Genomic DNA, 17,515 nt, shown 5'->3' with positions numbered 1-17,515 from the left:
TAAATATTAAAAAAAGTCAAAGTCAACTATCTTTTGTTTTTAGAACTTGATCAAGGTCCTTTATTATTAGTTTGTAAAAAACAATTGACAATAAATTTTGAAGGTATTAAAATATATTTTAACCATTTACCAACTTTTTTTTAGTTAATATGTTGTAATCTGTGATGAATTACCTTCAACGCATATGAAAGAAGAAAGTTTCCTTACATATTAATGCTTATATAATATATATAGTGATAACAATGAAAGTATAAAGGTCAACAAAGCCATTTAAGATGGCTCAATTAGTTATCAAACAAATTGAAAATGAATATTTATATTAATTTGGTACTCATAAGAACCTAGGAGGAAACATCATACAAACTACAAAAATCCATATATTCTAATAATATATCATTAAAAACATTTAGATAATCATACATGATGTAGTGGTGGATTTCACAGACTTTTATCTGAAATTTCAGGAACAAAGAGGAGGTCTTAGAAATCAATACTAAGGTGTTGTTTGTTTTTTTGAAAGTAAATAGTCATGAAGTCTACAGACCACCTCTGCAACCCTCTGCAGTAAAAGAGGTGGACCAAACGGCTGCAGACTGTAATAAGAAGCGTCTTTGTTTTTTTAACATCTGCATTTGCTGCATATATTAAAAAATTAAAATAAACTGATTTTATAAACCAAAAATAGTTTTTTAATACCGAAAATTTAATAATGTATGACATTTCAGCAATAATTTATGATATTTCAACAAAAAATAATGATATTTCAACAAAAAATAAAGATATTTTAGCAAAAAATAATAATATTTCATCATTATTTTTAGGGCTTTCTTTGGTTGAGACCTGAGACAATCCAACATAATTAAGGGGTTAACTTTGAAAAAAAAATCTTAGGAAAAAGGAAACAAATATACTTCATATTCTCAAACAACATAACCTCTTGTTACTAGACCAAAGATTTGAAAGCCTTGAGAAGCAAAGCCTGCAAATTAAAAATGCATATCAGCTAGACCCAGGAACCAAAATTGAAATTTACTCCTATGTATATGTAATTTGATGTAGGAAAGCTTTTATTCCAGATGGGCTACTTAAACTTTTAGAAAGGATTTGGTGTCCCTAAGTCATTGAATCGTTTGCAAAATTGGACATGAACACATGAAAAAAACTGAAGAAATCAGCATAGAGGAATAACTACAAATAGTTGGTATGCTTGTCACGCCCCCGAACCAGACAGCGGAAACGTCTGGAGGCTTGTGTGTGACTTCATCTTGTAATATCATCACAATGTAAATAATTGAAACAAGACAACATCATCATTATATATATCAGAATACAACCAACATTGTTTACATCATGTATATTATCATAAGTTACATGCCAAAATATTCAATGTATGATGATAACAAAATTCTACGAATTCCACATGATCTTGTAGACCTTCCCATTTAACGATTTCCTGAGAATACAAGTTATTTTGAAAATGTCAACATATATAATGTTGGTGAGTTCATAAGCATGTTTGAATGAAAAGTTTTGTATTGTTGGCAAAACACCAGAAAATTTGATATTGTCTGAAAAATTGTTTGAAAGTGATGTGTCAAAATCGAGTATTGATGCATGTGTGTTTTCTGTTTTTGGAATGTATACAAGGATGTAATCCGGATAAAAATCATGTATTTTCTATTGTAAGTAAAAGGTATTGTTTAACTGTGTATTACCCCAGAAAATCCTATATTTTCTGTTTATAAGAGTGTTGTGGTCTCAACCCTAAGACCGAATATCAATGTATGAATGTTATCGTATCAACAAGATTTTATATGTGTTCCATAAAAATTATGTTGAAGAGAATCTCTATGTGAGCCGTTTTAACCATAGTTGATTATGACAAATTCGCCTGTCGTGGCGTTTTCAGGCACCAGCTTGATTAAGGTAAGGTTTATCACCATAAACTGGCCTAGTCTAACTGTAGCGAACAGCTCAGGTGTGGGGTGTCACCCTGTATAGATCTATACACAAACACTCGCTCTCCCTCCAAGAGACTCTATTTATAACTACAGCCTACGATTGTACACTCGAGATGTGTCAACCGACATGTCTCACTAGCATCCTTGACTGAGTTTACGCGAATATGGTATTATATTATATAATGTTTTCGTGTGCGTTTTATGTTTGAAAAGCGCAATGAGTATGTATATGAATGTACGAGGCCCAACAGACATGTAGGAGGACACTAAGGCCCAATAACCATGTAATGTATAATATAGGCCCAATAAACATGTAAATGGGTCACTAAGGCCCAATAAACATGTAATATATAATCCAGGCCCAAAAGCATGTAAATGGGCCACTACAGCCCAATAAACATGGAAATTTACATCTTTAGTCCATTTGTATATAAATTAACATTTTGGCCCAAGTATATATATATATATATATATATATATATATATATATATATAAGTTGATGTTTTTGGCCCACTATTATAAAAATTTACATTTTCGGCCCTTTTTAGAAAACAAGGACATTTTCGGCCTATATATATATATATATATATATAATTTGCATTTTCAGCCATTTTTAAATAAAAATGACATTTTCGGCCTATTTATATATATAATTTACATATTCAGCCCTTTTAAATTAAAAATGACATTTTCAGCCCAAGTTTTGTAAAAATGACATTTTAGGCCCAAATCCAAATAAAGTGACGTTTTTAGCCCATAAAACCGTAAGTTTACATTCTTTGCTCAAATTTGTGTTAAAGGGCAATTTAATCCATAAAAATCATAAATTTACAATTTAGGCCCAAATAAACCGTGAAGGCCCACTTTAAGGCCTATTATGCAAAATTTGACACTTTTGGCCCTTTTAACACTGTGATTATCATAAAGAACCATTTTTATGCATATATGACTCTTTTTGTCCAAGTAAAACCGTAAGTTTCATAAAAATTCCATTCTTTTGTTTATTTATCAAAATTGTCCCTTTTATAAGCACTAGTTTAGTCTTTCAACATCTTTAACATGTATAATAATTTTATCTTCAAGGTAAGTTATACAAAGTGGTTTGGTTCATAAATATCATCAAGTCTTTGTTAGAGTTTTCAAGATTTATGGAGTTTCATCACAACAACACATAACATAACATAGAAACACACATAAACATGCACAAATACATAGATCTAGCAAATAAGCAACTTGTATCCTCCCCCAAAACATAGTAAAACCGAAAAACAAGGGGTATGCACTCACCTTGGGGTTTGGATTCGGTTTTGATGAAGAGATGAGAGGAGATGATGTTGTTTTCGGCCTTGAGTGCTTCTTTGGAAGGATTTTCAAACTTAGATGGTCCTAGGAAGCTAGAACATGAAATAAACCTATGTAAGGAAGAGTTCTTAACTTAAAAATGGAAATCAAGGACTTATGTATGATGAAAACTTACCAAGTAGATGATACTTGTTGAAAAACTCTTGGAATCACACCCAAGATCATGAAAATGGCAAAGAAATGAGGGAGTTTCTCCTTGAGCTTAAGAGGATTTTGTGAGAGAGTTTGAATAATTTTGAAGTGAGATGTGGAGAGAGAGGGGGTCTCGACCGATAATAAGAAGAGAGAGAGAGTGTGTGTGTGTGTGTTTGTGTGTGTGTGTGAGAGAGAGAGAGAGATGTTGAGGAGATGTTGCATGGAAGACCACCATGCAAAGATTATGTGTCACTTGCTAGATTAATCTCCTTTCTCCCCCCCCCTTTTGTTTTGTTAATTTGGCCGAGAATGGGCTAAAGAAAAATGGAGATGAAATGTTTTGACCCTTCCTTAGTTTAGTTCGAATTTATGGAGCCCAAATAATATTTTTCGGCCTATTGGACCCTTTTTATGGGTCTACGGCCCAAAGGTGGTGAAGGGATGGAGTTTACGACCCATTAGGGCTAATGAATCATTTATGGCCCAACATGGCCCATTAGAGATAAAATGAACTATTCTAGGCCCACATGACCCAAAATGTTTTAGTTTCATGAATGTGAGTTCCATTAGAACCCATATAGGGTTCCTAGGCCCAAAGTAGTTAAATTGAAAGTTTATTGGTCCATTAGGCCCAATAAGAGGATCTTAGTCCATATTAACTTGAACCGGGATTTCTAGGGTTTTCAACCCATAGTTGACTATATGGAATGTATTTCACTAGGTTTTGAACTTAAATCAAGAGTTTGGATTCAAATGGATGGTTTTGATTAAGCATAGAGTATGATTTTTACTTAGAATACATGCCTTGCAATAGATGATGTTTACATGAGAATATAATTTCCTAGCTAAAATGCTAATTGTGACAATGCTCGAGTAAAAAGGATAATAAAGACCCAAATGCTAAAAGTGTGAAAATGGCATACCTCGGAACAGAAATCGCAAAAAAGAGGACGAATGAGTGCGCATTTTGAATTTGGAATTTCAGAGCAGAAATTACTGATGGGATTCAAGTCTTCATAATCCTGTAACCGAGCTATAAACAAACTTTGTGAAAACTTGAACCCATCATGAAGAAGAAGAAGAAAGCAAAGCGAAGATGTACCAACTTTAGGTTTGAAGGGAGATATGGTGAAGAGAAAGGACGAGGGCTAAGGTTTTTCAGACCTTGTACTTGACCCCCAAATCTGGAACGAACATAGGTGGTGGAGCTCGTCTTGATTAATCAGCTGTTGTGGAGAACGATGGGAAAAGTGAGAGTAAAAAAGGTGAGATGGAAGAAGAAGAAAAGGAGTCAGAGGCGGTGACCATAATCAGTAACCATTTCTCAAAGGTGGTGGCCATCTGTGTTCTTTGTAGTTCGTCGATGAAAGAGGTAGTGATTAAGCAGATGAGGGAACAGACAATGTGGGTCGATGAGGTGGAATTTTTAGGACCCAACAATTGACTAGCCAGCTTTAAGGGACTAAACTTGCCAACCCTACAAAATAGTATGGAAAAACTCTCAAGTATCAAAGTTTACTATTGATAAATATGTCCATATTTAATATATATATATATATATATATATATATATATATATATATATATATATAAAATCAGAAATAAATAAAAGAAAATTTATAAAACATATTAAAAAGGGTAAAATAGCCATTTATAGCAACCTACTTGTTATTTATGACATCTTAAAGCAAATATTTCTTTAAATAGAAAGTTGGATGTTATAAATTGATTAAGATATTTTGTTTTTCACATTTAATAGTAGTGCACTCTTTTATTTATGGTGTTGCACAACATCGTGCTTTCTATTTATATCTTCTTATAGCTAGTGTGGCTTTAAACATAAATTAGGTTGTTATATATAAATTGAGTAAAATATGTTGTTTATGTCATTTTATAGCAACACACTTTTCATTTATGTCATTGATAGCATCCTACTTTCCAATTAAGCCATCTTATAACTAATGTACCTTTAACTAGATAGTATGACAAAAATATTCTTTTATAACAATGTACTTTTCATTTATGTCATTTTATAGCATCTTACTTTCCAGTTATGTCATCTTATTGCTATTGTGCCTTTAAGTAGATAGTAGGTTGCTATAAATTGACAAAAAAAATATTATTTTTATATCATTTTAGAACAATGTACTTTTATTTACGTCATTTTATAGCAGCCTATTTTCTACTTATGTTATCTTATAGTTGTTGATGCTTTAAATAGAAAGTAGCTTGCTATAAATTGACAAAAATATTTTGTTTTTCACATTTATTCGTTTCATAATAGCATGTTTTCTATTTATGTCATCTTATAATAGCTATTGTGGCTTTAAATATAAAGTATGTTGCTATAAATGGACTAAATATAATGTTTTTTTCTCATTTTATAGCAATACACTCTTCATTTGTTCGTTTTCTAGCAGCATGTTTTCTATTTATGCCATCTTAAAATAGCTACTGTTGCTTTAAATATAAAGTAGGTTGCTATAAATTGACTAATGATCAAAATGAACGAAATACAATTGCTTACCTCAAGGTGGAAAACACGACATGTATGCATTCATGATGAGAGATTAGCCAATCAAGAATAAATTAGACAATTATTTATTTGATCCCTGATTTTTAGGAGAAACTTAAATTTGTCTTAACTAAGTTTCAGTTATGATTGCAATAATTAATTGTAATTTTATATTGAAAATCCTATAAAATCATGTTTAATTAATAATTTATTAAAAATAACTGACTAATAATTATGAGTTTTTACTATAAAAAAATTAATTATTTATATAGTTGTGGTCCACACGGGCTATAAGCTAGTGTGTGTGTCTATATATATATATATATATATATATATATATATATATATATATATATATATATATATATATATATATATATATATATATATATATATACACTCTAATAAATGAAGGGTTTTTTTTTTTTTTTTTTTTGCCAAATGTCATTTTATATTATTTTGAATTATTTTTTTTTCCAAATATCATTTCATGAGTTTTTCTTTTTTATTTTTTATAAATTCCACATAATACTTTAATGTAATAATTACAATAAATATAGTAATATATGAATATCAAATTTCATTAATGGACTCACCTTCTTATTTCAAAATTTCAAACTAAAGCTCATTAGTTTATTTTGTTTATTTTGTTTATTTATTTAAATTTAAAAGATAAATATATATATATATATATATATATATATATATATATATATATATATATTTTGTTTATTCATTATTTTTCTTATAAATTCAAAGCTCTTAAATACATGAGTTTTATATATATATATATATATATATATATATATATATATATATATATATATATATATATATATATATATATATAGGGTTATGTTCATGTGAGACGGCCTAATTTTGTGAGACCGTGAGATGCAATCTTAGTTACTCATTTAGTAGATAAAACAAAAACATTTTTAAAATGCAAAATAATTAAAAATTTTCGAAAATTTTTTTCCAATATTATTTTCGGAATATTTATTTTCCAAAAAAAATAAAAAAATACCAAAAAAATAATAAATACAAAAAATATATTTTTTTTAAATATTTTAGTAGAATAATTAAAATATTCTACATATCTGGCAAATCTAGTAGAATATTCTAAACAATCTAAAAATCATATTAGAATTATATAGTGTAATATTCTCTTAGAATATTTCACGTATTTTTCAAAAAAACGGTAATTTTTTTATTATTATTTTTATTTTATTTAGGTAAATAAAGTTCCGAAAATAATAATTAATTTTTTTTTTTGGATTTTTCCTTTTATTTTACATTTTAAAATTATTTTTAGATTTTGGTCTCACGGTCTCACAAAATTAACTTGGTCTCAAATGAACCTGAAAATATATATATATATATATATATATATATATATATATATATATATATATATATATATATATATATATATATATGACAATCTTTAGAAAGTAACTTTCTTATAACTTTGATTTTTAGAAATACTTTTACAATTTTGTTTTGGGAAAAATACAATTTTGCAACTTTTCAAACCTTCACATTTTTAAGCATGTGTTTTATGAAAATTCGTTTTCTACTCTTTTACGTCCTTTTTTTTTTACAATTATAATGTGGTTGAAACATTTTTCTATAGATTCTATTTATTTCATTAATTTAGTTATTTTATATATTACATAAAATTACTCATTTTTGTAGAAAATTAATTTTTATAATTTTCTTATATATATATTTTTATAAGAAATTAAATATCGTCTTATTTTTTGTTCATACCAATACTTTTACCCAATTAAATGATGACATGCGTCATATTAGTATATATTAAAATATAATTAAATGAATATTAAATGTTACACATGTTATCATTTAATTAGATTGAAAGATTTATAGGAATAAAAAGTAGAATGATATTTAATTTCTTTATTTTTAATTTTTTATACAAACTTTTCTCTTTTACGAAATCATTCCAAAAATGCATTTTTATCTATAAAACTATAAAATATAATTAGGACGGATTCTACTCAGGGCCGGCCCTAGATGATGATACGTGGCACCGACTTGACGAGTCCGTTAGGATTTCACCCTATAAATAAAGGTGTCGGGTTCCCTAATTTCCTCACCTCTCAACCCTCTTCTTTCTCTCTCTAAACTCTCTCTCTCTCTCTAAGCCTCCCTAACCCCCCAAAGCCTAGGGTAACTCCCAAGCACGAGGCGGAAGCCCCGGAGCGCCCGACGGCTCTAAGAAAAGAGCCTTTCGGCTCGGGAACGCTGCTCCAGCGAAGCCCGGTTTTGCGAAAAATCCGCTGTAAGTGAGCTACGCCTACGCTATTTTTAATATAGCTTCTAATTAATTATAGTAACATTATTAGGACCTTAATATAATTATTTGAGCTATTATTATGAGTTATATTGAGTGTTATTTAACGCTTATATAATAATAATAATAATAATAATAATAATAATAATAACTAGACTATTAATTAGTCACGATTAACGTCAGACTAAACCCTAGTCATATTGATACTAGGTTTTGTTAAGGAAATTGTTTTAAGAGTAACAAAGTGTTGTCCGAGTGCCGAGTCACCACCTAATCAGGTGAGTGCATAGTCCCTTTCATCTTACATATAGATATGAAGTATTTTAATATAAATTACGTGTTATGTGTGCATATTGTCTGAATACTTGCTGTCTATGCTGGTGAAAGATTTTTATACATGTTTTAAATGATGTAAACTGTATAAAGTATTTTATATCTACAAAATATGTTTGGTAAAACATGAGCAGATGAATGATGAGGGATAAAAGCTGAAATAGAGGAACATTAGTAGTATGGACCTAGTGCCCTATAGGTAAACATTGGCAGCAATAGACCTAGTACCCTATAGATAAGCATTGGTAGATGCGCCACAACCCGTAGATATTTTAGATCTACGGTAAACGTCCTAGCAACTGCGCTCTAAGGACAGTATTGACAGTTGCGCCTAATATAGAGCCTTATGACCATGACAGTAGCGTTTAAAGGTCAATACCGGCAGAATCGCCTCATAGAAAATGTCCTAATTCTGGCAGCTGCACCTAAGTGATAGAACTAGCAGCTGTGCTTGATAGCTGTGTCATTGAAAACAATGGACTTTGTACATATTCCTTCGGATAATCCTTAGGAATGAATTAATGAGAAATAGCTGATCTTAGGGTAAATTCTTAAGAATATAATGAGAATGGGTAATTGGGTTGATTGTTTGATGTTTAAATATAATAATTATATTATTGTTGGTTGAAAACCCTATGTACTCACCAGGTTTCCCAACCTGACTCACTCTAGCTTATTTGTATCACAGGTGTCGATACGAAGCTACTTTACATTGAGAGATTTAAAAGACATGTAGATCACTAGTGTAAATAAATGTAAGTTATGTTTATGCTTATGTTCCTGTATCGATGATGACATCCCAATGTTTTAAAATGAATAAAAAAAATACATTTATTCGGAAATGTTTTGATAACGTAATTATCATGTTTTTCTGGGGACAAATTCCACAACACTTTTAATAAAAAAAAAAAGAGTACTCTGATTTTTATAAAGCATAAACAAAATCGGTCTTTTCTGGCCGTGAAAATTGGGGATGTCACAAGGTGCTATAAGAACGCACACTTTTTTCCTCCATCTTTCTCTGATATTTATTTTTTGGATTCCTGACAACCACCACCCATCGTCAATCTCTCAAAAATAAAGACCTGTTCAAAAAAATATTATTTTAGATGAATATTTCTCTAATTCTTCATGACTTGGTCTTAGATCTTTCTATGATTTTTCATGCTGATTGGAGATTTCATTGGAAGCAAAGCAAATGAAAAAAACTTTTGGTTTGGTTTTGCTTTTATGGTTTTGCTTTCAGCCTCTCTTTATAAATTAAATTTTGCACTGCTCCCCTCTTTAATCTAATACTGTGCATTTAACATCTCACTCCTTAGTCTCAGGCAAATCATGTTTTCTTTAATTTTTGTTTCATGTCATTGATTAAATGAATAGAGGTTTACTGTTAATAGTTCCATGTCTAATTATGAAATCCAATTATACATTAGTAAGACATATTATCTTTCTCAAATTGTTTATCAAAAGTTGATTTTTTTTTATGCTTTTGTTTGCAACTAGCAATAATATTAATGGAAAATCATAACAGTTCTTATGCAGCATTGCCTTATCACGGTGTTTACAAAATGTCTCGCCATTCTTGTCTTAGAGTCTAGCCTTACAATCATACATTGTCATATTTATCATTCGTTTTATTTCAATGGCATATTCAATAGAGACAACATAATTAATCTTTTTTCCTATGCACAACTTTAACTACTTTTTAGTACACAAAAATGTAATAACTGCAAGACAACTTCTATGGTCTGCATGATTTGAAGTCGGTAAAATATTGCCAGGAATTGCCCATCCAAAAGTATTTGTAACATCCCAGAAATTTAGAAATAAAGTTGAAGGGCTAAAAGTGTAAATAAGAAGGTCGACTCGGCGAGTCGATGGATAGACTCGATGAGTCGAGTCGCGTTGCGGGTCACATGTTAAGTGACCAACTCGGCGAGTCACATGGGTGGACTCGGCGAGTTGGTGCTGTATGGAGAAAACCCTAATCCCAGGGGTTGAGCCCTATATAAAGAACATAATACCCTCTCCCCAGCCTCTTTACCCTCCCTTGAGTTCCAGAAGCCCTTATAGATGTGTGAGAAGAGCCTTGGGAGCATTTTGGAGGTTGGATAAGTGATTTAATAAGAAATCTTCAAGACTAAGGAGCTTGGATCAAGGAGGCTTTAGGAGATTTGGTTTACTCTTCAGTTGGAGGTTGTTTTGAGGTAAGGATTCGTCATTTTGGCTTTATTCCTTCTAGATCCACATTTTTGGAGCTTTAGGGTTTGTTTGGAAGAATTCATGTTGAGATCTTGATGCATGAGTTAGATCTGGAGTTGAAACTCCAGATCTGAGTTCCATATGGATTCTATGTGAAGAAAGCCCTTTGATTAGCCATGCAAGAGCCAGCCTTAATGAGTTAAGTTCCATTTTAACTTGGTTTTTGATGAATGGGTCATGGAAGCATGTAAAGGTAGCAGCTTTATATTGCTAATGAACCATAGGGACCCAGATCAAGTGTTTGGAGTAAGGGAGTGGCTCTGTGACTCGAGATTATGGAACTTCACGTTGGACTCGGCGAGTCGGGCTAGAGATTTGGCATGAGTCGCGTCATAGGTTTGATTGGATGCGTATTGTTATATGATTGTATGTTTATGTGCACATGGTTGTTGGACTGGGGTTGGGTTGAGGCGGGTCCTGCTTTGTGCTGTAGGCCAACATACCCAGGGTGGACCGGTTATCCCGAAGGCCCAGCAAGCGGTCCGGATAGGCTGTAGGCCCCACGAGGGCGGACCAGAAGTGCCGAGGCTCGGAGAGTGGACCAGGCCGACTGAAGGCCCGGTGCGGGCGGACCAGTCATACTGTAGACTCAGAGAGTGGACCAGGTGGGTTGAAGGCCCGGTGCGGGTGGACCTACCACACTGCAGACTCGATGAATATGGCTAGACTCGGAGGGTGGACCAGGTGGACTGAAGGCCCGGTGCGACGGACCAGTCACACAGTAGACCCGAAGTGCATGGCTGTTCTGTTCGGTTATGATATGTTATGCGTGGTATATGTGGTTGGTATTTTGGGGGTATCTCACTAAGCTTTCAGGCTTACAGTTGTGGTTTAATGTTTTTCAGGTACTTTAGGAGACCGTGGCAAGGCGAATGTGTGATCGTACCGCTCCTTATGTTTATGTTTTATGATATGGTTCTGGGAAGACTCTGATAATAATTATATTGAAAACCTTTTTGTAATGACTTAACGAAACTGGATTGTTTTTGAAAAGTTTAAATTTGCTTGAATTTTTAGAGCGTTACAGTATTTAAGGGTGATAAAGCATGTTGCTTTTGGATTACAGTACCATCGTTAGTGGTACTTGGATGAGAAAGTAAAGTGTTATAAAAGTGAAGAACCACAACAACATATGGAGATGTAGGGAAAAACTGATGAATGGTTCTAGGCTTATCACTAGAAAAGGGTTAGTCTTAAATTATACTGAATGTAATCACCATGAAGCATATTTGTGGACAATTATGGTTAAAATTTACTGTCTTAAACGATTTTTGGTATAAACTTAAAATTGAAACATTATTGGTACAAATAAATGGGTATAATTAAGCATTTTCGCCCTGGGCAAGAAAAACTAATGGACCGAGCGTGATTGTACTATAATTAGTGATTTTGCAAATTATACATACATAAATTTCCACTAAAAACGCTATCTCTAATTGTGTAACAATAGTATTGGTTGCTATTACTAAACATAGATAAAATGAAAAACATACTCATAAAAACTTTACATGTAAAAAACAGTATATATGCATTACTAATGTCAACTTATAGATATTTTTTATAGCAATAGAAAATTTTATAAACATAAAAGCCAGAAAACTGGTAAATAAAACATTTAGATATCAAATTGATTGAACACAAAGTTGTATAATCAATGCTTTAATGAATCTTAGTTAATTGAGGTTTTATGAAGATGGAGGATAAAGACAATTAATTGAAAGGGGAGCATGGAATCTCAATAAAAGTAAGATAGCGATTGTGGGTGGATCTATCCTTGGTCACACGTACACGGAAACCTAGAGCGACAAACTCACTGCCTTTTTATTTATTTTATCATTCCATTTTGCCAATGCCTTTATACTTTCTTCAGTTGTACTCTATGTTTTTGGACTTGTACCTTCCTTTTTAACTTTTCATGTTATATATTATACGAATTTTGTGTGTTTGAGAGGTGTACTCTCCTCTAGATTTGGTATTTGTGGATTTCCAAATACTGCTTTTGAGGGAGAAAATCCTAATTTTTTTATGTTATATTCGTAAATTTTGTAGAATGCAATGTACAGGTTAATTTTGTATAATAAATTTGTACTTTGTGAAATGAGCTTTGTACTTTTTTATTATTTAATTTAGCACTCTTGAGAAAATGAAAGGGAACACAACAAATTCCAGTTGTACGATGTTTTACTGAAGTTGCACACTTGCATTTTTCGTGCATTTGTATTCTTGTGTCTGGAAATCTTACTTTGAGGAAGATTACAGCACAATAAACCTCAAATTATTTTAATATAAACTCCTTTTTCAATGCAATGATGCTTCCATGACTTGTATGTTATGCTGTTGATGTTGTACTTACAGGGTTTTCCTTCTCACATCATCGATCTCCATACAAAACTGAAGATGGGTCACATGGCATGTGAGCACCAACTGTGTCCACGCCCTTCCCTCCTCCTAAATTTATTCTTGTGTTTGACTATTCTTCTCTCTCTCTCTCTATCTCTAAAACCCAATCCTATTTTCTCTCTCTAAAGCTATTGGTGCTTTGTGCAAATTGAAATAATGGAAGTTGATCACTTATACTGTTAATCTTCTGATAATCAAGAACACCCAACATGTAACAAACTGCAACCTGAAGATGATGCAAGTTTATAGCTTTAACAGATTTAGTTTTGTTTTTATCTTGTTTCTCTCTCTAGTTTGTGTTCATGGTGACGTTGATGAATCTCACCAGCTCTTGTCGTTCAAATCTTTGCTTAAAAAGCCAAATCTTTTGACGAATTGGCTGTCTGGAAACCACCCGTGCAATTTCAGTGGCGTTTCGTGCAAAGACTCGAGAGTTTCGTCTATAGATCTTAGTGGGACTGATTTGAGCTCCGATTTCCGTTTAGTTTCTTCGAATTTGATGACACTTCCAAATCTTGAAACCTTGGTTCTTAAGAACTGTAATCTTACTGGTTCTTTGGTTTGGAGTTCGAGATCTCAGTGTAGTCGAGATCTCGTCGCCATGGATTTGGCTGAAAATGGTGTTTCAGGCTCGTTTTCCGAGGCTACCTTGTTGACGGCGTGCCCGAAGCTCAGCTCTCTGAACTTGTCAAGAAACTCGATCGATTTCAATGGCGAGTTGAAACCGATTGGGCTTTCTATTCAGGTTATTGATCTTTCTTACAATCGGATTTCATGGGGGAAACCAAATGTTGTCCAGTGGATCCTATCAAATGGGTGTGGGGAGCTTCGACATTTGTCAATAAAAGGAAACAAAGTCGCCGGAGAGTTGCCGGAGTTCGATTGCCCCAACTTAGAGTACTTAGATCTGTCTGCAAACAATTTCTCATCTGGGTTTCTTTCATTTCGTGATTGCTCGAGTTTACAGTATCTAGATTTATCATCCAACAAGTTTTCCGGTGACATATCTGGTTCTTTATCGTCTTGCAAGCGTCTCAGCTTCCTTAATCTCACTCAGAACCAGTTCGCCGGCGAGATACCATCTTTTCCGGTGGACGGGAGCCTCCAGTTTCTGTATCTCGCCACCAATCATTTCCAAGGTAGGGTTCCTCCACACCTCCTCAATCTATGCCCAATGCTCGTTGAACTGAATGTTTCCGGTAACAACCTTTCCGGCGCCGTTCCCGACGGCTTAAAATCATGTTCTTCGCTTCAACTACTTGATTTCTCCCGAAATAATTTCTCCGGTGAGCTACCCATTGAAACCGTTTTGGAAATTAGTAACTTGAAGACACTGGTGTTATCTTTCAATCATTTCATCGGTTTCTTGCCGGAATCTTTCTCAAAAATGACCAATTTGGAGACTTTAGATTTGAGTTCCAACAAAATCTCCGGCGGAATCCCTTCTGGATTATGTCAAGGTACAACTACAAGCTTAAAGGAGTTGTACCTTCAAAACAATTGGTTCACGAGTCCAATACCTTCAACTCTCAGCAACTGTTCTCAACTGGTTTCTCTTGACCTGAGCTTCAATTATCTCACCGGAGAAATCCCTTCAAGTTTCAGGTATTTATCAAAGCTTCAAGATTTGATTATCTGGTTCAACGAATTGGAAGGTGAAATCCCACAAGAACTCATGTACATTCAACCTCTCCAGAATCTCATTCTTGATTTCAATTATTTAATTGGGTCAATCCCACCGACATTGAGCAACTGCACCAATCTCAACTGGATTTCTCTTTCAAACAATAAATTATCCGGCGAGATTCCGGCGTCCCTTGGTAGTTTATCAAATCTAGCCATTCTAAAGCTCGGGAACAACTCCTTCTCAGGCAATATTCCGTCAGAACTTGGCGATTGTAAGAGCTTAATTTGGTTAGATCTCAACACCAATGAATTATCCGGGACAATCCCACCTGATTTGTTCAAACAATCCGGCCAAATTGCTGATGCTTATCTCACCGGAAAACCATATGTTTACATAAAGAACGATGGGAGCAGCCAATGCCATGGTGCCGGAAATTTACTGGAATTTGGTGGGATTCGAGAAGACGATCTGGGTAGGATGTCAAAGCGACATCCATGTAATTTCACTAGGGTTTACAAAGGAATCACTGAGCCAACATTTAACCATAATGGATCGATGATGTTTCTTGATCTTTCCCATAATAATCTTCATGGCAACATCCCCATGGAGCTCGGGGCAATGTTCTATCTCTTCATATTGAATTTAGGCCATAACAATCTCACTGGTTCAATCCCTCAAGCACTGGGGAGTTTAAAAAACGTTGCGATCCTTGATTTATCATATAATTATCTCAACGGATCAATCCCGAATTCGTTAACCAGTCTCACATTGCTCGGTGAGGTCGATTTATCAAACAACAACCTTTCCGGATTGATACCCGAATCAACCCCATTCGATACATTCCCCCAAAAAAGTTTCTTAAATAACTCCGGCTTATGCGGGTATCCTTTACCCAAGTGCAAGCAACCTTTAGCTGCCGGTTCCGGTGGCCGGAACCAGCGACAAGTCTCCCTCGCCGGAAGTATCGCGATGGGGTTGTCATTCTCCATCTTCTGCATCTTCGCGGTGGCGATGGTGGGGGTGGAGATCAAGAAACACCTACAAAAGAGCGCCAGAGACTCGGATTCCGCCACTGAAGGTGGCGGAAACTCATTATCTGGCGGCCAGAGGAGCGGCGCGTGGCGGCTCACAACCAACCGCGAGGCTTTAAGCATAAGCCTCGCGGCGTTTGAAAAGCCGCTAAAAAAGCTTACGTTTGCTGACCTCCTGGCCGCCACAAATGGGTTCCACGACGAAACCCTAATCGGGTCCGGTGGGTTCGGCGACGTATACCGGGCCGAGTTAAAAGACGGGACCACAGTCGCCATCAAGAAACTAATCAACGTAAGCGGTCAAGGCGACCGCGAATTCATGGCCGAAATGGAAACAATCGGAAAAATCAAACACCGTAACCTCGTACCGTTACTAGGATATTGTAAAGTCGGAGACGAACGGTTATTAGTATACGAGTACATGAAATTCGGAAGCTTAGACATGGTTTTACAAAACCGATCAAAAACCAGGATCAAATTGGACTGGCCCACAAGGAGAAAGATCGCGATCGGGTCGGCCCGCGGGTTAGCTTTCCTACATCACAATTGCAACCCGCATATCATCCACCGTGACATGAAATCTAGCAATGTTTTGCTAGATGAAAATCTTGAGGCCCGGGTGTCTGATTTCGGGATGGCCCGCCATATGAGTGCCATGGACACGCATTTAAGCGTGAGCACATTGGCGGGAACACCGGGGTATGTCCCACCGGAATACTACCAAAGTTTCCGGTGTTCCACGAGAGGTGATGTTTATAGTTTTGGGGTGGTTTTGCTCGAGTTATTGACCGGAAAACAGCCGACAGATTCACCGGATTTTGGGGATAATAATAATCTGGTTGGATGGGTGAAACAACATGCGAAGCTTAAACTTAGTGATGTTTTTGACCCGGATTTGTTGAGGGAAGATCCGGGTTTAGAAATTGAGCTTTTACAGCATTTGGGGGTTGCTTGTGCGTGTTTAGAAGATCGGCCATGGAAACGACCGACGATGATTCAAGTTATGGCGATGTTTAAAGAGATTCAGGCGGGGTCGACTGTGTCGATGGATGGCGGGAGTTTTAGCGTTGAGATGACGATAAAAGAAGATGGTGAACTGAGCACACAGTGATGGGGAGATTGTTGTATGTTATGTATTTGAGGTTGTACATTAGGCCGATTGGCTGTTTGGTAGTTTGTCTTAGGTGATGTATGTATTATTTTAGTCACTTTGGGATAACCTTTGTGATATACATAAAAGGAGTTTTGATCAAGTTGTACAGAAGCCCGAGAACAGGTGGGAAGTTTGTTTTTGCTCATACATTGGTCTCTTTAGACTTTACGGGGAAAATGATACAGGACAACAAATTTTTTTTTTTTTTTCAAATTGAATAGAGAAGATCGGCCAACTGGATCGATTTTTTTTTTTTTTTTTTTTTTTTTTCTTAAATAGAGAAAGCATTAAAATTGAATAGGTTGCTGGTAGCCGGAGGTTGTTGAGATCATTTGAGCTAGAGCCCGTAAAAATCGATCACGCCCGCCAACCAAAACCCAGCAACCTAAAATTAGCAAGTTGAGTGACATTTTCAACC

At 34.5% G+C, this 17,515-nt stretch overlaps 1 protein-coding gene across 1 annotated transcript; it reads left to right on the top strand.

Annotated features, from left to right (window-relative positions):
* The first annotated feature begins 13,298 nt into the window (after nt 1-13,298).
* On the top strand, nt 13,299-17,242 carry LOC145097095 (systemin receptor SR160-like). The gene has a single exon (XM_079034594.1). It carries the CDS (start codon nt 13,519-13,521, stop codon nt 17,053-17,055), a length of 3,537 nt encoding a protein of 1,178 aa, XP_078890720.1. The 5' UTR covers nt 13,299-13,518; the 3' UTR covers nt 17,056-17,242.
* Nucleotides 17,243-17,515: the final 273 nt, after the last annotated feature.

This window comes from Lactuca serriola, chromosome 4 (assembly GCF_051521515.1).
Source record: "Lactuca serriola cultivar US96UC23 chromosome 4, Lser_US96UC23_V15, whole genome shotgun sequence".
Classification (NCBI taxonomy): Eukaryota; Viridiplantae; Streptophyta; class Magnoliopsida; order Asterales; family Asteraceae; genus Lactuca; species Lactuca serriola.
Note: the sequence above shows the minus strand (reverse complement) of the source record. Positions and strands in the feature narration are given on the sequence as shown.

Coding starts and splice junctions, on each gene's coding strand:
- LOC145097095 (XM_079034594.1), top strand. CDS start 13,519: ATGATGCAAGTTTATAGCTTTAACAGATTTAGTTTTGTTTTTATCTTG.